Below are 25,470 nucleotides of genomic sequence, written 5' to 3'. Positions count from 1 at the left end.
GGAAAGAAAACAAAGAGTCGATAAAGAAGAGTGTCAGTGGTCCACACTTCCCTTCTACCCCCCCCTCCCCTCTCCAAGAGGTAATTTAGGTTTGTCAGGGAAAGTGTCGTGAAATTGTTTAATCAAATTGTCCGCATTTACTTTCCAACTTTTGACCCAAGTAGATTCAGATAATGGATATCCCTTCCAGTGGACTAAATATTGTAATTGACCTCTGTACAGTCTAGAGTCAAGGATTTTCTTGATTTCATAGTGGGTTTCACCTTGGATTATCAAGGGTGGTGGGGGAGCGGCAGGTTGAGGTCTCAGACCAGACTGTCTAGCAGGTTTTAAGGTTTTAGGTTTAAAGTTTTAGTCTAATATGGTTTCCAGGCCTGACATGGTGTTTATGATGGCCAAAAGTGCTCATAGTCCATAAAGTATATTTTCCAAGGCTATTGTAATTTTGAATAGTTGTTCAATGACCTATTGTAAGTTGAGGACTACATGTAAAACAGTTGACAAAATTTAATTTAACCTGCTTCCTTAACTGTAGTTCAAAGCAAGCTTGTTTCAGCTCCAGTAATTTATTGGATTCATTTCAATAATATGGAGCCCACCACCAGAGAGAACTGAATTGATTATTAATGACAAATGTATCCGTAATGAGACATTCTGATGTTTTAAGAAGTAGGAAGGACTGAATGAGAGTAGATAATTCTGTTAGTTGTTTGGATCTAACAACTTGCCTTTAAAATTCAACAGACTATGTAACATTGTTTCAAGCATTTAATAGTCTGAAAGGAGAGCAGCATAGCAACATAATTTAGGATGCATGTGCACATTGTACACCTTGGTATTTTGTAACCTGCCTGAAAGATAAAACACATAAAGACTCCATAGGAACAATAGCATTATGTTTCAACCCATACAGTTTAACTTCCTCAAAGAAAAACAAAAAACAAAAACCCAACCCAAACACAACACAACAGTTTATCAGCAGAGAGTGGTTCATGTTTAACTGATTCCCCCTCACCTCATGTCAGGCTCCCGAGACTAAGAAAGATAGAATGATTCTTCCAAGCAGATTTATGTATTGTTCCACACCTATAGACAAAATCTTGCCAAACTGAAGCAAGGGAATTATTAGGGAGGGGCCGTCTTTATCCTCCTTCTCTCACACAAATTATCTGAACTCAGTTGTCTCTTCTCTGGAATATACTCCCTCCCTCCCAGATTACATTCCATCATATCTCACCTCATTTAGCTGTGTCCAGTGGCAGTAGGGATGAAACCTTTTATTGGCCAATTCATTCTCTAGATCTTTTTATCTTAAAGAATTTTTTTAAATAAACACAAACCAGTTGTAGACATCACGAACACTCAAAAAGTGTTGCAGTTTTAAAGCAAAAACTGAAAACAGAATTTTCCATCTTCAGAACATTTAAAACAGGCATTTCAAGTATGTAGAAAAAGAAAGAAATGTTAGTTTTTTATTATACCGTGTGTTTAGTGAAATATAAAATGTGTAACTAACTTCAGTTATTACATCTAGTTTCTTTTTAGAAAGTTTCATATAACACACTGCTGCCTTTTTTTGGCAGAAATACAATGCTGATTATGAATTGTCTTCAAAGGATGGAGCTGACACACTGGCTTATATTGCACTGCTTGAAGAAAAACTACATCCTGCTATGGTAAGCCAACTAGTCTCTCAACTTGCATTTAACCACGGCACAGTTATTTTCTCTCCATCCTCAAATTATGGCCTTCATCTTCTCCTTGTTCACAAGTGTGACTGACAGATTTAAATTGTACATAGCTGTATCAATGTTAAAATAATGTTTTCTACTTATTGTGACTTAGCAAGGTTGTTACGTTTCACTATCCTTTATATTGGAGATGAAGTCAGGTGATTAGCAGTGGGCTGATTGGATGTTCCACATCTCTCCCTGTTGGTTCCCAATAAGCCTCTTCTGTCACCATTCTGCTATTCATTTCCTGCTGAGCTTGAGAGAATTATTTTAATCAATTCGTCACTTTTATATTGATGTAAATATACTTATCAGGTTGGGTGCTTATGGTCAAACTCAGCCTAAAGATAGCTTTGTGTTTTCATTGGATGGACACCTGGTGCTATGCAAGGAACCTGCAGGTGTGTCAGAAGTTGGGTGGATTTACATTATGGCACTAAAACGTTTAATTCATATTTTTGTGAATACTTTTTTTACTGTTCCTCCTGGTTTCCTCAAGACTATAGTAACATGTCAGTGAAATGAAAGACCAGGAATAATTCTCAGGGAAAACAGCATGGGAATGAGTTGACACTTTACAAATGTCTTATGCCAGAATGGTTTGTTGAAACAACAGCACTGGCCTAAAGCCATCCAACAGTGCCCAGTGTTGCACTCTTTCCATTTCTGCTGAAGGAACATGATTGGCAGATGTTTCTCCTGTCTTTGTAACATGTTGAAAAATAAGAGCAGCAAAGCAGTAGTACTTAGCCAGTCTTTTATCCAACACGCACTGCAGATATATAAGCAATACTAGAAATCATTAGAATTCACTAGTGATTTAGAAAAGCCTGGATAATGTTAGGCAATGGTCAGTAAATTTCATGTTTATGTAGGTTTGCACTAGGATAAGGATCAGTTGAGAATACTTTTAAAAATAGGCATAGAGAGCTACTACATGTGCCAAAGTTAATATTTTGTAATTTTCTCATTGAAATTATGTCCCATCAAGTTACTCTGGGTTGATTTATTCAGTGATCTGTTTGTTTGTTTTCTTGGCAGTGCATGGTATATTCTCAGGATGCTTCTCCAATGCCAGAGTTCAAAATTGTCAATACAGTACTGTTCCTATTCTGCTTCTTCAAAGGTCACCTTTTGCTTCCGTGAAGTGGCATAGGGAATACTACTGCTAGCATTATTTCAGTTTTTGTAGTATAAACACATCATGGCATCTTTTCAAAGGCCTTTTTAGCCGTTCTACCAAATACAAGAAATAACAAGTGTATTTCTTGACTACTTGTTCTTTTACAATGGATGGTTGATCGTAAAAAGCAGAAGCTATCACTTCAATATCTTCATTGTCAGTTCTAAGCCTTCTTTTTATACCCAATGTTATTAATTTGGTTTTCTTTTGATTTAATTTTAATTTTCACTATACTCTTTGACTTTTATTATTAGAGTTTTCAGATTCTTTTCATTTTCAGCTGTCAAGAATAATCATTATAATGCAGGTTATTGATGTTTCTTTCTCCAGTTTTAAAATCACATTAGTCTCTTTCAACCCAGCTTGCTTAATATGTATCCAGCAAATAGGTTAAATAAATGAAAGGATACATCCTTGTTTTACTTCTTTGCCAATCTGGAGCCAATCTGTTTTGCTGTGTGCTGTCCATACTATGACTTCTTGACCTGTATATAGATTTTACATTAGGACAATGAGATATTCTGGAATCACTATTTTTCTAAGCACATTCCATAGGTTGACATGATTAACATAATCAAAGGCATTTCTATAATCAATGGATCACATAGTAATTTTTTGGTATTCTGTGGCTTTTTCAATTATCCAGCATGCATCAGCAAAATGTCTCATGTTCCTTGCCTTTTTTGTAAAGCCAGCTTGAACATCTGGTGTTTGTTTTTGTATTTGGGCTGTAATCTGTGTTCGATGATCTGAAGTACTATTTTGCTAGGATGTGTAATTAAGGATATTGTATGATAGGTGTGTATGCATTGTTAAGTTTCTTATTTTTGGTATTGGAATGTAGAGTGACCTCTTCAAATCTATTGGCCACTGTGTCATTTTCCAGATTTGCTGGCATAGCTTGGTTAGAACTTTTATATAATATAATATAATATAACAACAGAGTTGGAAGGGACCTTGAGGCCTTCTAGTCCAACCCCCTGCCCAGGCAGGAAACCCTACACCATCTCAGTCAGATGGTTATCCAACATTTTCTTAAAAATTTCCAGTGTTGGAGCATTTACAACTTCTGCAGGCAAGTTGTTCCACTGATTAATTGTTCTAACTGTCAGGAAATTTCTCCTTAGTTCTGGGTTGCTTCTTTCTTTGATCAGTTTCCACCCATTGCTTCTTGTTCTTCCCTCAGGATCCACTGGTATAAACTTTTTAATGATTCTTCTTTTATTGTTTGCCATATTTCTGTGGATATTCCATCAGTTCCTATAGCCTTCTGACTTGATAATGACCAGGGTGCTGATCTACTATAATTTCATCTTCTAATACTAAGACTTGTGTAAATAGTGAATATGTTTTAAGGTATCTTGGATGTTGACATTTCTACTGTGTAATATTTCAGTGTGTTCCTTTAATCTTTTATCTCCTTCAAATCAGTTACTATCTATCCATTGGCATACTTTAGCATACGAATTTGAGGTTGAAACGTTCTTCAGAGATTTTTCACAAGACTGTTCTTTTTAAATGTCTGCTTCTATCTTCAGTGTCTTTACAGATGTTGTAATAGTGCTTCATGTGTCTTCTAAAAGCTCTCTGAAACTCTTAAGTTTCTTCCTGAGATTTTTACCTTTCTTGGCTTTGGCTTTTCTTCTCTTCTTGGCAATTTTGATATTTTTTTTCCTGACATCCAGTTTGTGTTCTTCTGTTTCTTCCAGGGGTGAAATCTAAAATTCTTCCCTACCAGTTCTGTGGGCATGGCTTAATTGGTGGGCGTGGCTTGGTGGTCAGATGGCTGGGTGGGCATGGCCAATAACAATAAATAATAAAAATAATAAACAAAGTATAAAAAACAATAAGAGGTACCAAAACCAACTTTCACACTTTACACATGCACAACACAACACAACTGACTCACACACAACGTAAAAGCAGCTGCCCTTCATACTTCACACAGCCACAAAAAGCTCAAAAACCAACTTTCACACTTTACACACACACACACACACAACACCACACACACACACATACACACACACACACAAAATACCACATACAGCTTTCTGAGATTTTGTGTGTTTGTGTAGTTAGAGTGAAACACTACAGAAACACACCAAATCTCAGAAAGCTGCACAAATATTTTATTTTATTATTTTATTTTATTTTATTTATATTTTTAAATCAGGGGTTTCCAACCTTAGTAACTAAGGTTTGTGGACTTCAATTCCCAGAGTTCCTCAGCCAGCAAAGCCAGCCTGCATTAGTTGCTCACTGAGGAAATAGATTAGCTAAGCAATTGATTCTGTCTGGTGCTGAAAGTGAAACTGCTTTCGGGCTGGGAAAAAAGCCATGTGTTGGATCAGTAATCAGGTAAGTGCCTTAGAATCTCTACTCTTACTTGTAGAAAACATGTTTTTTAAGGTTCTGCTGATGAGGAACTCAGGTGAGATTGCCAGAGAAGCCTTTAAAAAAATTTTTTTTTAAAGTTTAAAGGCTCTGCCGATCTCAGCTGAGGGGCGGGATCCTCAAAGGCTTTTTTTTTTACTTTTAAAGGCATGTTTTCAGCTGAAGAAAAACCTGCTTTTAAAAATAAAAAAAACCCTCTGTTGATGGTGCGGCTCAGCAGAGATGGGGGGGCGGGGCCAGGGATTTTTGCTACCGTTCCTCTGAACCAGCAGCCGCCATCGCTACTGGATCGCGCGAGCCGGTCCGAACTGGGAGTATTTCACCCCTGGTTTCTTCCTCTTCGGCAGTCTCTTTTCACGTTCCTCCTTAGCCAGTTCCTCTGGTTCTGTGTCAATGACTTCAGAACTTCAAAGCAATTCCTGATGTTCTCTGAAAATGGTAGATATATGTTCATATTGTGGAAACTGCCTATTTTTCTTGTTCTTTTTTAGCCCAACTTAGAACCTGCATATTGTAGTTTCTAATCTCTTACACAGTTGGCACCTTGCTTTCTGTTTAATACCATAAGCGAACTCTTCTAACCTATTTTAGCAATTGTACTCAATTTGATTTCTGTCTACTCCAGTGGTAGTCAACCTGGTCCCTACCGCCCACTAGTGGGCGTTCCAGCTTTCATGGTGGGCGGTAGGGTTTTTTTCCGATACTGAAGCACTTTCCTTTTTTTTAATTTAATTGACTTTTTAAAAAATTTTCATAGCATTATTTAAAAACATTTTCATTAGGTTTTCATAAAATTCCCCATGACAATTTAAGTTTCTGAAAATATACTATTTGTATCGCCCACGCATAAGTTTAGTTCACGTTACTAAGTGAAACTAAATGGCGCTATAGTGCGACCGCAAACAAAAGAGCCTCATCCCAGAATAGCTCGCGCTCCCCCCTCCCCCCACACCACCCAGCTGTAACAGACAAGCAGAGCTGGTAGCCGTCTACCCCCCCAAACCCAATCCACGATGCGTGAGAGGCATGCTCAAACGATGATACACGGCACATACTGTGGAACTGGTGGGTGGTTAGAAAATTTTATTACTAACAGGGATACAAAAGTGGGTAGTAGGTATAAAAAGGTTGACTACTCCTGGTCTACTCCATGTGGCGCTTCCATGGTTGTTTGAAGATAGTGTTAGCTATAAAGAAATAATAGATTGACAGAAATTGATATGTTGATGTCCTCCTTCATTTTCGACTCTTAAACCATGCCAGGGTGAATTAATGATTTTTTTTAAAAAAAAAATTAAAAATCAGATTTTTAAATTTTAAATCGGATGTTTTTGATTTTTATAAAATTTATTTTAATAACATTCTTTTGGAGTAAAAATCTATCTAAAGGTAGTTTTCTATTTAAGATACATTAATAATTTAGTTTATTCAACATGTTATGTAGCATGAGGCTGTATATTCTGCAATATTTGGACTGTCAGTGAGTCAAGAGCGGGTCAGAGGAGGAGCTGCTGCGGGACAGTTGTTTTTTAAAAATTATGATTAAATCGAGTTGATTTAAATCAAGCCTTTTTACTAGTGATTTAAATCATGATTTAAATTGTGATTTAAATTGAATTGATTTAAATCAAATCCACCCTGAGCCATGCATTGTAACATTTTCCTCAATATTTCCAACTTTGTCAATCCAGTCTCCAATCACAAGCAGCAGATTTTGCTTTCATGTTCTGTTAGTTTTAAATCGAATTTGATTGTATAACTTAATAATCTTCTCATATTTCTATCACTGAAATTAATGGAACTTAATTTGGGATTGGTGTTTGTAAGAATTAGTTATGAAACACTTAAGGAAGTGTCTGTTTAAAATCAGCATTTAAAGTTATAATTGAAAATGAGATTAATTTAGTCAACTAAACAGGAAGCTTAATCATCTTTGTAAATTATACTTGTATGGCCTACTTCTTAAAAACAATAGTTCAGCCTAAGTCCACACTGAATGGAGATTTTATTAAAATATTTCAAAAGGAAAACTGTGGGTTTGAGTCTGCTTTCCAGGTGGATGTGTGGTGGTGACATGCTGTGTGGCCCTCGTGGGTGTGGGTCTGGTGTCATTCCTCATGTTAGGGACTCGTTTGTCGATAAGGGCGGGTTTCCAAATGGCTGGTAGGCGGGAGGTTTGGAAACCCGCCCTTATTGACAAACGAGTCCCTAACATGAGGAATGACGCCAGACCCACACCCACGAGGGCCACACAGCATATTACCACCACAAATCCACGTGGAAAGCAGATTCAAACCCACACCGATGATGAAGCATGACCACGAACCAGAAGCCAGACCGCAGCTGCATCATTAGCCCTTTCAAACCCCTCCAATCCATACATGCAGCAGACTGACACCCACCATGAAAATGTAACATGACCACAAACGAGAATCCAAACAACAGCAATGCATCTCACCAAATCCCCCTGCAACTCAGACTAATCTGAGCACAACCAAACCCCCACCCAAGCAGAACACACACCCAGCCAATCAGAGCACAGCCAACCCCACCATCCAGTCAGGGCACAGCCAAACCCCCAACCAATCAGAACACACCTCCACCCAATCAGAACACAGCAAGCTCCCAACCGATCAGTTCAAGCCCCACTAGCAGTTAAAAGGAAGAAACAGCTGCGATCACACATTGCTCCTAGAAGCATGAAGCTGAAAACACCAGCCTGAAGATGACAAATGAGACTTCGTCAAAACGTCGCCAAGACACTTCCAATTTTACGCGGGAGAAAACCCAAATAACCAAAGACCTACATACAAACACCCACAAAAACCTCAGAAATAATATATATATGTATGTATGTATGTATGTATGTATGTATGTATGTATGTATGTATAAACTCTTAGATTTCAAATTTAGAGATAAAAGCTTTAGTAAATATATATATATATCTGCATTTAAGAATTACTAAGAATTCTTAGTAATTACTAAGAATTTAAAGGATATTGTAGTCTTTATAGAATGTGTCTTCGTTCCTGAATATTAACATTCTTTATCTTCATGGTACAGCTGTATACTTTTTGGATTGAAGCTGATAATTACTATAATGTGACAAAACCATGGTTTGCTTCAAGGATTCCATTTCCATTGAGTTGGTACCTACCTAGAAAGATGTCCAGGGACGCTCTTAATAGGATCTTGCTGACAAAGGGAGGGCCTCCGCTCTATAGCATCACTGAAATAGAAGTTCAGGTAAATTTTTTAGTCAATTAAAATTGATGCAGATGTAATATCACTGCATGATAAATGCAGTATTGTTTACTATTCTACTTTATAAGATGGTAGATGTTTAATCTTTGGAATATAGTGGTGTCTTGTTTTGTTTGATATTATTTACAGAATATTTACCATTCTATCAAGGCAGAATATACAATCTTTTCTTGTGTTTACAGATAATATATTCTTTTGAGAAGGACCCTAATTTTGTGAGAGAACACCTTCATTTTTTCCAGAGCATTATAGAAAGATCCATTTGCTTTCTAAACCAAATCCCTCCTCCCAGCACTTTATTACTAACATTAAAAAAAGATTGATCTAATATGGTGCTATACAAACTAAGAAAAAATGTAACTTTGAAGGTGTTCCAGACAAGTACTTTGTTTATACCTTTGTATATTCCAAAGCATTATTTTGGAATTAAATCTAAAGCCCTGCTCAAGCTTTTTTTCAAAACAGAAATTAAAACAATAAGTGAAAACAATTGTTTACCATACAGAAACATTTTCCAGAGCTTTTACATAACTTTCTTTGCAACCTTTGCAATCAGCATGAGAGAATTCTCACCACAAAAGTAGTGCTCAAAAAGTATCTACAGACTGGTTTTATCTGTGTTGCTAAAATTCCTACTGCTTTTTTTGAAACCTATGAGCAATATTTCCTTTGATACGTTCCATTTATTAGAATCTAATATGAATTAGAGTGTTCCTTTAGAAAAGAGATGGCCTGAATTTAGTTTTCTTTGGGATTTTGTTTTTCTATTCTATACTCCTATAGCCCATCAACATGATTCACAAAGCAATGGTGTTGCTATTATAGTATGCTATAATTCATACAATATACACTGCTAATAGTAGAGATGGGCAGCCCATGAGTTATACGCAAACCCCAGTACATCTGTGGGTCCTAAAGCAACATCTTGGATTTTTAAAAATTTTTTATGGATGGAAAGTTTAAGAGGCAGTATGGACAATTTCTCCCCAGAAACTTCCTTAAGGCACATTTATAAAATAACACTCTAATTTTAGCATCACTGCTTTGAAATCTGCTAATACATTTGATAATTTGTTTCAATGGAAAAGTACATTCAAGATATGCATTTTGCTGCATTTTGTATTAACTGAAGCATTACAAAGTTCAGGGGTAGCTTCCTTGAAAATTATGGTAGATAAATTAGGTTGTCAAGGAAGAGCAACTTTTTGGTGGCTGAGGGTTGCACAACATTTTTGGGGAACTCAAGGAACATTGTAGGTGGAACAAAAATGCAACATGGAGCTAACTTTTTTCATTAGTTTTTGAAGGACTCTTAATTTTGTTAATTATGATAAGACTGTGGTATCGCATTCACTTCAGTTTGTAGTATATTTACTGTCTCAAAATATAGGTTCCCTACTCTTGATATGTAGGAATAATATGATAATAAAATGAATCAGCCACAGAGAAAAATAGCAATTGCACTTTTATTTGTATACCACCCCATAGTGCTTTACAGCACTCTCTGGTCAGTTTACAATGTCAGCATATTGTCCCCAACAATCTGGTTCCTCATTTTACTGACCTTGGAAAGATGGAAGTCTGAGTCAACCTTGAGCCCCATCAGGATTGAACTCCAGGGTATGGGAAGAGTTTGCCTACAATACTGCATTATAATCACTGTACTGCCAGGGCTCCTGTAAAATCCTGTAAAAACATAGAAATAGGATAATATATAATGGAGTAAGTAGAGCTGTGATATTTTGAGTCAATATCTCAGAATTGTTTTAAGATTAATAAAGATATTCTGTAACTGTTGCATGAGGGAGCAAATGACAGCATATAAGAGATGGTGTTATGCAAATAATGCAACTTATTTAGTTTTGTTAAACATTCAGACACAAGAGCACGAGTGTCAAACTCGCAACATCATGTTGCCGTCACATGACATTTCTCGACGTTTTTCCCATTCGCAGAACCGGGGTGGATGTGGCCTGCACGTGACACATCCAGCCCATGGGCCACCAGTTTGACACCCCTGCACAAGAGTGTGCTAATAGCATTTGCTAGATGACATCATCATGTGCATGTCATTTTAGCAACATTGTGTTTGGCTACAAGTGGCTATATCTGTAATGGCACATTTTTTAACATTGTGATATAGGATAGATAATGTAAAAGTTAATACTTTATTATGAAGACTCTGCATTGATTTGAAATAAGTACTGGAAACGTTTTGTGCAGATGAACTTTTCTCCATTTTAGATCTACAGAGATGCAAAAGAGTGTCTTAATCTTTTGTCAAATAGACTAGGCTCATCTCCATTTTTCTTTGGAAATAAGTGAGTATAGAATGTTTATGGTGTTTGCAAGGCATTTTAATGCTACTACATTTTGTATTTAAAAGTATATTAAGACTTTGTTTGACTTGCCAGTTTTTAGTATTAACATTTGTTCAACTACTGATCACCATAAACTAGATGACTAATTAAAAAGAATTTTAAAAAGAATTCAAGAACAGCTTCCTTCAGATTCTATATAAAATGACATACTTGTACATTGAATATCAGTAGCATAATTTTCCACAATTTTGAGTCAAAAAAGCAAGAAAGTTACAACATACATTCTAAAACAGGCTTAACAATTATTTTAAAAAGCCAAGTTAATCATCAAGAGCCATCCATATACATAGTTACTACACTCCATGTTTACTGCATGTCCTCATGCAGTAATCATCAACAGATTACTTATGGCTTATTTGGCCATTTCTTCCCTCTTTCAAGCAGGCAATTGCCTCATTGATTACCAATTTAAAACTAAATTAAATTTCTAGAACCCTCCCCGGTTTACGGAATTTTTTGTAAAAAATTAAATTGTAGATATCAGAAGTTATTTCTCTGCATAATAATGCAGCTTTCCTGCTAGGGCACTATTTTATAGTGCTTTTGATGAAAGCTTTAAATTGCTAAAACTAAGACAATAATGCCCAGTTATTTTCAAGGGTATAGCTCTCAGATCCTGCTCTGCAAAAGGGCCTCACCTTGTGTGTGTTTCCATTTTCAGTGCATTGCATGCTGAAGCGATGTTGATTTTTGTATAACATTCAGGATGCTGTTTTCTTTAATGATGTAAAATCGTATTTTTCATAATTACATTCATGTGGAGAAAAAACACATTCACATATCTGAATCATTAATATGGCCATGGAAGAGATTTATGTACCTTGTCTAAATTCCAATCTAGATTTTCTGGGATCACATGATAAAAGATTTATCCTGAAGCCACTTTCATATGTTTATATAAGAGTTAGACTTAATTTGATGTCTGCTGATGAAATGTAGATTATATTCCAAACATCAACATCTGGCTTTAAGCTATTCATTTATCAATTCCTTTATATGAAGACCATCTTCTGGCATTGACAGCTGACATTACTAATAATAGGCTTTACACTTCAGAAAAACTGCTGCTTTACATGTACAGCCTGCAGCTAATTGCAATTGCTTAGTTGAATGTTGTAATTAACTGGTTTAAGCCCATTTGATGAAGACAAATCTTGACTGATCCTTCATATTTAGAAAACATCTTGAAGTAACTGGAAAAAATTGAAAACTTGATTAGGAAACTTGCAGGATGGGGAGCGCAAGAATTAACAGTGCATCCAATGGTACAATCATTAATTTATTCTGTCATTGAATACTGTACACGTGTATGGGGAAGAAGTTGTCATACCAACAAGATTGAAGTTTATCTTAATGATACAATAAGAATAACATTCGGAACCCTCACATCTACATCAGTGTCCTGGTTCCATGTTCTTTCTAACATTGCCTCCTCCTTATGTCAGGTGACAACAGACATTTGGAGAGTGGAATAAGATAAATAATCCATGGACTCCTAGAGATCTACCAAACCATAAAATATTAGATTCACTATCTTGTACCAAGTTTAAGTCTAGGAAACGAATTTGGAATAACATATAGCATCTATCCTATTGCGATTTTATGGGGTCATATTAAAGCGAGTTTATCATGTTTTTACCCTAATTCAATATTTTATTTCATCTACGTATTGTCCACACACTTCACGTGCATGTATTTGATGATGCTTTATTCAAACTTACATTTGTGTTTGTATGCATGTGGTTTATTAGTGTTGTATATCAGTGATTGCATGATCTCTGTGGATGCCACATGCTAAATAAATAATAAATAATGAAGACAAATTAGTCATTTTCATAAAATACAGTCTTATTAGATTATTAAACTACCATGAAAAAATGACACAATTTCTTGACTATTTCTATAGTCAAATACGTTACATTTTTATGAATTCAAAATGTTCAAACATTTCTGAAAGTTTTTAAAGGGATTTGAGATAATAATGTCATGTGTTTATTATATCTAGACCTACAACTCTTGATGCCTTCGTGTTTGGTTTTCTTGCACCTCTTTATAAAGCACCATTCCTTAAAGTCCAGTTACAAGAGCATCTGAAGCAGCTTCCTAACTTATGTCATTTCTGTGATGATATTCTGAGTTGCTACTTTAGACGAAACTTCTCAGGTAAATGTATACTTGTCTCTACACATATACATCTTGAAATCTACAAATGTTTGTTTGCACTAAAGCTATACTAGAAATAAATTCTTCACCAGAAATCTTGAAATCTGCCTTATAAATTTGTAAAGTTTTAGGACTCTTTTAGCATACATTATATGATGCTTTCTCTGTGAAAATTCTTGAAATGTTTGTAGAGATTCTTGGTTGCTTCTAATTTTATCTTCTGTGTGTCTTGCCTACTTAGGGACCTCTCTGGAGGGACAAGATACAGTTGATGCGAATCTCCAGAAACTTACACAGCTTGTGAACAAGGAATCTAATTTGATTGAAAAGGTTCTTGTTCATTCTGATTTTCTAACTGATAGATAGGGGCCAGATAGTACTTTTGGCTTTAATCAGCTAGAAAGAGAATGACAGCCAGAAATAGAAAAGAGCACCCAAGGAGAGCAGAATCCATCCCAAGTTTTGGGATGCTTCATACTGCAGTTGGTTTCAGCTGCTTTTATGTTATTCAGTTTTTCACTGCAAAAAACCATATGAGATGATAGGCTGCAGGAGGAGGGAAAAAAGAGAAGAATGGTTCTGCATTTATCATCTTTATGTTGCTTTTTCTTTTAATGAAGTTTCATTCTTTAGCTTTAGCCCATTTCTCTGCCTTACTGAGGCAGTTCTGTTGCACAAATATATGAAACTGCCATCGGAAACTGCACCCTAAATTATTGTGTATCAATAATTTAGGTTTTGAAATAACTGTTTGCTAATATTAAGTATTAGTTTATGTACAGATATTCTCCTTTATTGGTAGATTATGTATGTTTAAAAATTCAGCATTTGCACTTGATTTAAAAAAGAGAGAGTAGGCAATACTTGAGTTGATTGTATTTTCTTCCATAGTAAGTAAATATATCATTTGGTACAGTATGGACAATTCACATAATACCACCATAAAATTCTTTAATATATAAGCTATATAAGCCACTTAAAGCAGCAGGAAGATTCATTATAATATTTGGTTGGCTTTTATTTAATTAGAACTTAAAATCTATACCTAACAATAACTAATGCTTATTTGAGAAAGGAAAGAAAAAAGTCATCTGAGAATTAAGGAAGCTATGAGAGCATATGCACCAAGACAAATTCCTTGTGTGTCCAATCACACTTGGCCAATAAAATTCTATTCTATTCTAAAAAAAAAAAAAAAAAGCCTTATGTATATTTCTATATATAAATGCAATATGGAAAATGTAGGCAATAATTTAAGCAATTCCAGAGTCAGAAGAACAAATATGATCAAAAGGAATATTATTAAATCTAACAAAGCAGGTGGCCAGGCATTAGAACATACCCTAGAAAATGCTTTTCATTATTTGGGAGTAGTAAAATTATAAAGGCTGTGATTCAGTCCCCAACATTTGAAACCTTTGAATATGTTTAAATTATTTTGATGTTCTACAAAGGATCCATTAGCCTTTTCATAAACAATAGATAGTAGAAATTCTGGCAAAAAGCATGAAAATAGATTCCCTAAAGAGATCATCATCCAACTCAACTACAAATTAACAGTAAATACTAAAAGAACTAGCTCAACTAGGACAAATTTTAATCAGTAATTAAATTTGGATTCACAAACTGTCTGGAACCCTCCTCAACAATATCATTTTAAATATAGCTTTTATGAATTTATACACATTTATTGTATTTAGTCATTACCTAGCAACTCTGAATGGCTCAGAATAAAAATATCCAACATAATTTAAGTGCATAAAGGTCCTTGTCTTTCTAGCCAAAATCAATGTATTGATATGAAAAAATAAAATTATGGTGCTAATATACAAGCTTTGTCCCCTGTGAGCTGCTTAATGATTTTGTTTCATACCAAAGATGGAGAGTGACAGCTAATCAAGCCATGAATCAACCAGACTAACTGCCATGTTTATGACATAGTGACTAAACATAGGCTTCCCAGGCTCTGGAGCTATGGCAGATTGCTTGAGGCCTACCAAGACCAAGCTGCAGTAATACCTTCACTCCAGAGAAGCCAGTTTTTTTTAACTGAACTCACTGACCAGCAAGGTTTTAAAAAGCTTTCAGAAGCAATGACAGATATAGCAAAGTCAATATTACTGTCATATAAAACTTATAAAATTAAGACTTAAAATCAGTGAAGGAAGAAATTGAATAAATTATAATAAAACAATATAAAACATACAAGAGAAATACAATAATTATTGCCAAGTCACTTGATAGTAAGATGGGCAGTATATAAATTTAATAAATAATATAAAAGACTTTATAATGTCATCACTCCAAGATTATATGACTATTTATAGAAATAATTGAAAATAATAACTTAGCCATCATATTGGTGATGGTATATCTCCAACCTGCTGATAGAAAATGATTACCTCTCCCTCATACAAGATTGCAGATTTATTAAGGCATGGTCAAGATATGTCTGCACATAATTTAGTATAGTGTAGTGAAAAAATACTCAATAGAGAGCCAGTTTGATACAGTAATTAAGGTGCTGACCTGGAAACCAGGAGAATAAGAATTCTAGCACTCCCTTAGGAATAAAAGCCAGCTGAGTAACTTTGGGTTCGTCACTTTCTCTCAGATCAGCCCAGGTCATAGAGATATTGTTGTACAGCGAATAGGAGTCACTTTCTCTCAGCCCAACCCAGAGTCATAGAGATGTTGTTATATAGAGAATAGGAGGCAAGATTATTAGGTGTGTTTGCTGCCTTCAGTTATATAGTTGGTCCTCAGTTTATGATTGCAGTTGGTACTGGAATTGTTATTGCTAAACAATACAGTTGTGAAGTGTGGCATCATGTGACCACATCGCTTAGCGACAGCAGTTCTGGTGGTCCAGATTACTGCTGTTAAACAAGTATCACATGGGCCATTAAGCAAGGTTCTTCTGACTTCCTGTTGGCTTCCTCATTGACTTTGCTTGAGGGAAGCTGGCATGGAACGTTGGAAATCTTGGTCACATGCCTGTGAGGATGCTGTGATGGCCAGACTTCCAAGTACCCATTGTAAGTCCTCATTCACTGCCATCATAAATTGAACAACTGGTAGTAAGTAACATGAGGATTACTTATATGTGCATAATTAAAAATGTGTGATCAGAATATAATTATTATTACAGTAATAATAGGGTTTCAAGTTCATTCCAACCACAAGGACAACGTATTTCGATGAACAGATCCTACTTCCCATCTAGTACTCCTGGGATAAAGTGTTGAAATGAGCCAAAGATAAGGCTCTAGAGCAGGGATGTCAAACTCACGGCCGCATCACATGACATATCGGGACTTTATTCCCCTTTGCTAAACCAGGTGTGGGCGTGGCCAGCTTGTGACGCATCCGGTCCGTAGGCTAGGAGTTTGACAGCTCTGCTGTAGAGAGTGCTAAGCAAACAAGGTTGAATAAATAGTTTGTAGATATAAAAGGTTTCAATTTGAAACTCTCAGCTGAAAGCTGATTATTGCATCCATCTGCCTGTCACGTGACTGACAGATTTCAGCTTTAGCTTAACTAGAAGCACAGATTAGATGGCTAAGCCTCAGTCAATTAAACCAAGATGCTTTTCTTTTCACCATGATGGTGTCCACCTGAAATCTACTTTCTTATAATTTAAATTTGTTATTTTTTGTCCTTTTTTCTAAACAACTGAACATTTTCCCCCAACTTCTACTTGAGAGCCTTTCAGAGATCTAAAGATAATTATCACATTTGCCTATAGCTTCCCCAGGCAAAACATAGAAATCTTATAATTATTCCTCCTACATTTTTCCTTTTAGGCCCCTTATCATATTGGTTGCATTCCTTTGTACATCATCAAATTTATCAATGCCCTTTCTGGACCCAGCTGTATTAGGTAACTATCGTCCGGTCTCCAACCTTCGCTTTGTGGCGAAGGTTGTAGAGAGTGTGGTGGCATGTCAATTATCCCGGTACCTGGATGAAACTGTCTATCTAGACCCGTTCCAGTCCGGCTTTCGGCCCGGATACAGCACTGAGACAGCTTTGGTCGCGTTGGTTGATGATCTCTGGAGGGCCAGGGATAGGGGTTATTCCTCTGCCTTGGTCCTATTAGACCTCTCAGCGGCTTTTGATACCATCGACCATGGTATCTTGCTGCACCAGTTGGAGGGATTGGGAGTGGGAGGCACCGTTTATCGGTGGTTCTCCTCCTATCTCTCTGATCGGTCGCAGACGGTGTTGACGGGAGGGCAGAGGTCGGCCCCGAGGCGCCTCACTTGTGGGGTGCCACAGGGGTCGATTCGCTCGCCCCTCCTGTTCAACATCTATATGAAGCCGCTGGGTGAGATCATCAGTGGTTTCGGTGTGAGGTACTAACTGTACGCTGATGATACTCAGCTGTACTTCTCCACACCGGACCACCCCAACGAAGCTATCGAAGTGCTGTCCCGGTGTCTGGAGGCCGTACGGGTCTGGATGGGGAGAAACAGACTCAAGTTCAATCCCTCCAAGACAGAGTGGCTGTGGATGCCGGCACCCCGGTACAGTCAGCTGCAGCTGCGGCTGACTGTTGGGGGCGAGTCATTGGCCCCAATGGAAAGGGTGCGCAACTTGGGCATTCTCCTGGATGGACGGCTGTCTTTCGAAGACCATTTGACGGCCGTTTCCAGGAGAGCTTTTTACCAGGTTCGCCTGGTTCGCCAGTTGCGCCCCTTCCTAGACCGGGATGCCCTATGCACGGTCACTCATGCCTTCGTGACATCTCGTCTGGATTACTGCAATGCTCTCTACATGGGGCTCCCCCTGAAGAGCACCTGGAGGCTCCAGTTAGTCCAGAATGTGGCTGCGCGGGTGATAGAGGGAGCCCCTCGTGGCTCCCATGTGACACCTCTCCTGCGCAGACTGCACTGGCTACCTGTGGCATTTCGGGTGCGCTTCAAGGTTTTGGTAACTATCTTCAAAGCGCTCTATGGCATAGGGCCGGGTTACCTACGGGACCATCTGCTGCCACCGATTGCCTCCCACCGACCCATGCGCTCTCACAGGGAGGGACTCCTTAGGGTACCGTCAGCACGGCAGTGCCGACTGGCGACACCCAGGGGAAAGGCCTTTTCTGTGGGGGCTCCCACCCTCTGGAACGAACTTCCCCCAGGACTCCGCCAACTTCCTGACCTTCGAACCTTTCGCCGCGAGCTTAAGACACATCTATTTATTTGTGCCGGACTGGACTAGAATTTTAAATTTTAAATTTGGTTTTAATGGGGTTTTATTATTTTTATTGTAATTTTAATATTCGGTCTTATTTAATAAGTTTTTTAATTGGTGTTTTATCTTGTATTTATATTTGTGGTTTTTATCAGGCTGTAAACCGCCCTGAGTCCCTCGGGAGATAGGGCGGTATAAAAATGTGATTAAATAAATAAATAAATAAATGCAGTACCAATAAAGGAAAAGATCAAGAAGAAAATGCAGTACCTGGAAAGAACTCAACCGAGTGTTCTAGGTGCATAAGAAAAATGTACACAGTGATCAGGATTAAATTTCTTTTTGGGCATTTAGATCATCCCATATAATTCTATATAATTTAATGCTAGAAAATTAGCAATATATCTCCACAAATGTTTGACCACTGAATGGATATATAAATTAATGAGCATTTGATGAAGTGTTTAAGCTTCAGCAGCATTGTGAACACGAAACTGTGTCTTAATAACATCCGCTTGAAATTAACAGCCCTAAACTACCCCTGGGATTCAATAGAAAAGTATAATTCAAATATAACAGCTAACTATGTGTTCTCAACTATTTAAGTAAATAATAAAAGAATGATAAGTAAATCACTCATTAATATTCCATGAGATAAAAGAGTGGTTCCATAAATACAATTACTATCAGTCAAAATGATTAGAAGCAGTTATTTCCTAACAAGTTGTCAGATCATAATGTAAATTAAAGTGTTAATAGAGGGAGACACTAGAGATGCTTGCTCAGTCTTGGTTTCATTCTGGTTATTTATTCCAATCAATAGATAGAACAAACTGAGATAGATATTGAGCAACAGAGAGCAAAAAGTACTATTACTTTGGTAAATTAAGATTAAGATAAATTAAATTATCTAGCCATTTGATGTTAGTACCCCTCCACCTGTTAATCATCTATAGTTTGGTTTGGGCAGGAGGAAGTTGGCAACTAGATTAGAGCAATCAACTTTTGAGTATTTGTTTCTCTTTGCAGACACAATTTCTTTTTAGGCATAACTTTAGACAGAAGATTTGTAGCTTCCTGTTTGGCAGAAGCCAGAACTGTGTGCTTTATATAACAGTAGATATTCAGTGGTTTGTCAGAATCAGTGGAGGAAAAAAACTTTTTAAACTATTGGGCAATGCTCAAAATTGCTGTCTGACTCTAATTTTCTTGTTAAATAAATATTTAACAAGCTCATTTCCTATTTTGTTATTGGCAGATATTTTAACTTTATTAGTAGTACTTTTCATTCTCCATTGTTTGATCTTAAATAAAAAGTAGTATTAACTCTGAATGGTCAAGAATAGTATCTCTCATTTTTCCACTTACTTCTAAACTGGTTTCTTATCTGATGGGAAGCTGCATGGTTTTACACTTAACTCCCTGTGAGAGGAGAAAATAAATTTGTGCAGATAAGTTGGAAAACGTGTTGTCATTCATGACATAAAATAAAGCATACAACAATGTTTAGTCAGTTCAGCTGAATGAATCAGGCCCACAAAATCAGAACATGGTGAAAAAGAGTGATGAATTACAGAAAATTGGATAGGAAATACTTTAAAGTGCATTTCATACATAGATAATCTTTAAAGGACCACATCTCCATTTCTTTTAATGGATAAACAAGAAATAATATATTTACTAGTCAAAGTTAAGCGGTTGAAGTATTAAAAAAACTATGCATGGCATTAATAAGGTAATTCATTGAATTCATTAGTTAGGTTGTTTTTGAAGTCAAGAAAATTGCACAATTTTGTATATAATTAACTTATAAAATAAATGATTGGATGTTACAATGTAAACAGTGTTAAGAGTAATTTTATTCAAATATCCAAACTGGCCTTTATCTTGCTTTTGCAGATGGATGATAATCTTCGCAAGAGCCCTCAGCATCCTCCTCGTAAGCTGACAACTGTCAAACTTTCTACAGCCGAGGAAGGAAATAATTCACTGAATCGATTGTCGCCCTTATAGTTTTTTAATTTCATATTTATACATGTGTTCTGACAAACTGTTCATCTATAATCAATTTTTGCACTAAATCTATGTCTTTATGAATCTATGGCAAAGGATAACTTGACATGGGTGCAGGTCCATTCATTTAACCGATTTATTCTATGGTCATGTTAAAAATACTACACCGAAAGATCACTAGGTAATTGTAAAATATGCTGTTTAATGTCACCTTTAATACTGCATAATGCTTGCCTTTTTAGGTCAATATGTCTTTTGACCAAAAGCTAGGATTTCACTTTTTTGGAATTCACTAAGTTTTCAGTTTTGACTACAATCATGTTGAACCTCAACTTGTTGTATATCAGAATACCCCACTTTTAGCATTTTTGTAGTTTTCTACAATAGCTCAAATACTGAAATTAAAGTATCAGCCTGTTAACACAGAACAGTGAATAGTGAATGGTATTTGCCATTTTGGAACATTTTTTGCAAGCAATGATGAATATATGCAATGTATGCTATTTTTAAAAGAATATAGATTTTTTTTAAAAAACTGGTCTTGCTGCCATTGACATCTTGTTTCATATTTAAATGTTTATTGAAATCTAGTTTTACAAAGAACAGGCCTGGACAAGCCTGATTAACTGCCTGAAAACATATTGCATACACATTGTAGCCATTTTTATGAGTCCTTTTTTTTCTTACTTTGTTCTCTCTTACTTATTGATACATTTTTCATGTTTCTCCAGCCATTTCAGGTTCTCTGGAATAGGGAAAAACAAGATGAAGTGAAGAGAATGTCTTTCAGACTTGATTTCTGATTTCAACCATAGCAATTGGTATTACTTCTATTTAACCTGTTTTGTGCTAGAGATGCAATTGATTTTTGCCTTAATGCAATACATCAACACCAACTGAATGACCTAGCCTTTTCTCTGGGTTAGAATGTTTCAGTTAATGAATTTACAGGATACTGAGCATGTGCAGTATGTTGATCTTTGCAGACGGAGTTCCTGATGAGCATGGGTTTCCCCAAGTACTTGAACCAAGAATGGGAGATAACACTCTACTCAGAACTGTCCTATGTAGTGGTCTGTCCTTGACATTTTCTTGTTACAGTTTATTTATTTATTTTATAGGCTCTAAAGGTCTAAGGCACACATGACAATATAATAAAAACAGCAGCAGACAAAAATATAATGCCATAGCAGCGTATTGGCATTCATTATAGGGATAGAGATTGGCATTTCCTGAAAGCCTCTAAGCCGAGCTCATTTTGTAATATCTGTCCATAATGGTACTGAGAAACATTTCTGCTTAGCAGTAATTTTGCCACAATTGATATAACAACACTAATAGTCCAAATCAAAACTGGACAGTTGCTAATAGGAGGGGTGGGTTGTTTAAAAGTCAGATGGTTAGGGATTGGCTTGCAAAAGGAAGGAATAAAGTAAGTTGTATAAGAAGAAAGGGGATATTGAAATATTTAAGTCTTGAGATATTTAAATAGTATGGAGTTTTGAAGGCACATTTTACAGAGAGGAACTCTGAGCCTTTTTGTACCTGCTTGAAGTAGCTCCCTGGGCTTCTGTTTGTTACCTAGCTAGTGCCACAAAATAACAGGGTACACTACCATGGAAATCTGTAAAACGCTGATGAAATAAAATATGGAAGGTTGCATAAATTTGGGATGTGAGCTAGGCAATGGCTTTCATTGACTCAAAATTTAATTCTGAATTAAATCAACATAATATTTTTTTAGAAAAGGACTTAATCAAAATGGCATCTTCCTTTAATCAACTGATTTTTGTGGGTATCTTAATTCCATATTTTTCATATGTAAACAAACAGCTTTCTTTTTGTTTGACTTTATTTTGCCAAATCAAACAAATCAATTTTTCTCTAAATTACTTAGAGTATTCTGTGAATGTAGAGACATGGTTGTCTGAATAAGTTTGTAAATTTTGTATATAAATATACTTACAGAATATTACTTTGTAAAATAAAGAATGTAGCAATCTCTTCATGTATCTTGTATTTATAACAATATTTTGGGATGTCTAACAATAAAATTAAAATTTCATGTTACTTCTGTAGGTGTTTCATTTGTTGTCTGAGTCTGCAGATGCCTATGCAAAAAATACCTGTGAAAGGAAGTGTTAACTTTTTTTCTTGACAAGCGTTTTCAAACAAGGTAGGGCTTCTCTCCCCCCTCACCCAGTGTTCATAATACAATTTGACAAAAGCAATCAAGTTTACCATGGAAAATTTCAAAATCCACCTAAAGAAATAGAAATGTACAGTTTCTAACTTTAAGCCCTTTGACATGTCTGTCACTCTACTAAATTTGATTTTGCTTCTTTTGCTAAAAATAATAGATTTCCTATGATTGCTCATCAGAAGGAATTTAATAATGTTTTCTTTATATAACATTTGGAGGTTGCATGTGGCCCTGGGGTCTCAAGTTATGTACCCTTGCTATATTCACACAGATTCAGGTTTACAAAATAGAGGCCACCTTCAAGGCTGTGGGAACTGTTCATCTAGGAAAAAAGAGCAAGTGAATGCTACTAGTTGATCTCAACAGGTCGCTGTGCATTTTTTATTAAATTATCAATATTCTAAATTTCTAGAAAAGTAGCCAAATGTGCTGTACCAATTCATTTTAGAAGTTGGATCTGAGAAAAGTTCAATTATTTTTTATTTCTGCCATGAATTTTTTTATGTTGGATGTTTTGTATTATAACTTTTTTGTTGTTACTCTATTGTCATAATAAAGCAAGCAAGCCATGGAATCAAATAAACTGGTACATTTTCTTCAGAGATTAATATGGTCTAGAAGTATGATGGTAGTGGTGGTGGTGATGATGACTAACTATAACTACATTTTGACAATGTAGTTTATCGAGCTTTCTCTCTGGTCTTTTAAATAGAATTGTTCAATTCAGATAGTACACTCGATCAAGCTCAAATAACATAGCTTAGATGATATATGAACCTAGTTATTGTAGTTTATATGGAAAAAGTAGAATTGTGGCTTATAAAATGATTATACCAACTATAATTTAATAGGATATGTGAACCAATGTATTTACTGTAGCTTGCCTTTTATCTGTTCTTCATTCTTAAAGATAATTCTATAGGATGTATTTTGGAATCAGATTGTAAAATCATGACTGATAACCCTAACATTCAGTATGGCTCTGTAAGCAATTTTCACTTTGTATTATAATTCTTCCATATCTTATTTGCTACTGAGTGATGAGTCTAGAAAGCAGTTTTGGGGAAGTCAAAGATTAATGATATCATTAACAGGATAAGCCTGTACATCTGCTTAAAAATAAATTCCGTGCGTTTTGGCGGTACTTAATTCTTATAGAGTTAGAATTCTATCCTAACAGAAGCTACAATCAGCTTTATGGTCAGGTTTTTGGTTTAAATGCTGAACATTTGTGAAAATAAATTGCAGTTTTTACAACTGCTCTCTTGCCACAGGAAAAACTGCTCTCTTGAAAAAAAAATCCCTGAGGCATACAAAAAAAGGGTCTTTTGGGCAATGTTTACTATTTTTGTACTAAATTGAATTTCCATGTTAAAAAAAAATTGTCATGCCCTTTGGCAAACTCTAGAAATCAGAGCTTTTTATTATTATTATTACACTATTTGTAAAAAACAACACAAAACGGTTATCAGAATCTACAGTTTTCCTATAAATCATATTTTTGATGCCAGACATGTTTTATATTGCTATGGTTACCTACCTATTAATGTTATGCTATTCCTCTTCCATTTTTCCAGTCCAAGTTGTCTTGCGCTACAACAGCTGGAGAAAATAAAGTATTTATGTCCTGGCTTCATTCAAGTGGAAACATGGATGGCAGGAAACATTAGCTAGTCAGCTGATACTGTACATACAGTACTGAAAACTGTATCTGGGCCTCTTGTTACACAACACATGTTTGCTGAGCTTAGAGAATGGGCGACTTGACAAGCATTAGTTCCCAAAATGACTAATATCAAATTATTGCATAAAACAGTATTTTGGATACTAAAATTTTGATCAGTTATTATTTGCTGGCTCTTGCTCTTCTTTTGTTTTGTGAGATGCAAAATAATCAAGCATTGTTGTATGATATTCAATAAATAAAGACCAGAAACGATCAGATCTGTTGTATAGAATCCGAAATGGTATCTTTGGGTCATAGAATAATTTCAAGGAAGAAAGCTACGCCCGGACTATAGTGCAGAAGGAAAGGTATAAGTGTTGCTTCTAGTGACAATTCCAAAGCAACTTATTTAGAGGAGCAAAGGGATAGGTTGTCCTGTTATGAAGACAGCAAGGATTTGAGTGCCTGTTAAATATTTATGCAAATATGCTTATAAGTATTTTATTTTCCATAATTGATGAAGTTGAATACTGTTTTTGCTCCAGGAAGCAAGTTTCTCTACAGTTTTCAAATCAAAAAATCATAATTTTGTTTTTTAAAAAAATCAGACAAGTCCCTTAACAAGTAATTTGGATGTGACTATGCTATGGATACTTTAATATAAATTTCCAAGTGAATGCAGAAGTCAAGTAGTGAATGATAATTATTTGGGAAGAAATACACTTTATCCCTTGTTCCTTACAGCAAAGATACACCACTAGTTTGGAGGTATGAGTCGTCAGCTCTTTCTGGAGTAGTAAAATCTTAATGGGTGAGGCAGGGATCAAAATGTATGTGTCATGTCACACATGAAGCAGAAATTAGATTCCTTTTTTTCTGAGTTTGGGGATTTGTGTCGTGATTACTTGCTTTAAAAAGACAGTACAGAACATCACCTAGGGTTTAGAGTAGGTATATCTAGAACTTTTGTCCTTTCTATTACGTTTTTTCTGTTTCTCACCTCAAAAAAACATGAAATGAACTTACCAAAATTTTGGCAACTACCGTATTTTTCGGTGTATAAGACGCACCGGAGTATAAAACGCACCTTAATTTTGGGGAGGAAAAAAAGAATTCTACCTCTGCCTACCAGCATAGGGTGGCGCTGCTTTACGCTGCCCTCCTCGTCCTCCTGCAAGCAAGAGGTGCCTCAGAGATTCGGCTGGGAAAGAAGGCGTCAATTACTAAGAAGTTCTTTTCCAGAAAACTTATCGGGTGCTCCTGTGATCCACAG

At 36.1% G+C, this 25,470-nt stretch overlaps 1 protein-coding gene across 3 annotated transcripts in view; it reads left to right on the top strand.

Moving 5' to 3' along the window:
* MTX3 (metaxin 3) overlaps positions 1-22,402 on the top strand; it is a 29,599-nt gene extending 7,197 nt beyond the window's left edge. For 2 of the 3 annotated variants that reach the window (XM_058169397.1, XM_058169398.1), the window contains 6 exons: positions 1,584-1,676; positions 8,378-8,560; positions 10,823-10,899; positions 12,965-13,122; positions 13,364-13,452; positions 20,215-22,402. In XM_058169397.1, coding sequence (XP_058025380.1) covers positions 1,584-1,676; positions 8,378-8,560; positions 10,823-10,899; positions 12,965-13,122; positions 13,364-13,452; positions 20,215-20,328 — 714 coding nt within the window. In that variant the 3' untranslated portion in view covers positions 20,329-22,402. The remainder of the gene's footprint in view (positions 1-1,583; positions 1,677-8,377; positions 8,561-10,822; positions 10,900-12,964; positions 13,123-13,363; positions 13,453-20,214) is intronic. The other variant, XM_058169399.1, reaches the window with a different exon arrangement.
* Positions 22,403-25,470: the final 3,068 nt, after the last annotated feature.

This window comes from Ahaetulla prasina, chromosome 2 (genome assembly GCF_028640845.1).
Source record: "Ahaetulla prasina isolate Xishuangbanna chromosome 2, ASM2864084v1, whole genome shotgun sequence".
In the NCBI taxonomy this organism is placed as follows: Eukaryota; Metazoa; Chordata; class Lepidosauria; order Squamata; family Colubridae; genus Ahaetulla; species Ahaetulla prasina.
The sequence above is the reverse complement of the archived record's forward strand: the minus strand, read 5'-3'. Positions and strand labels throughout refer to the sequence as shown.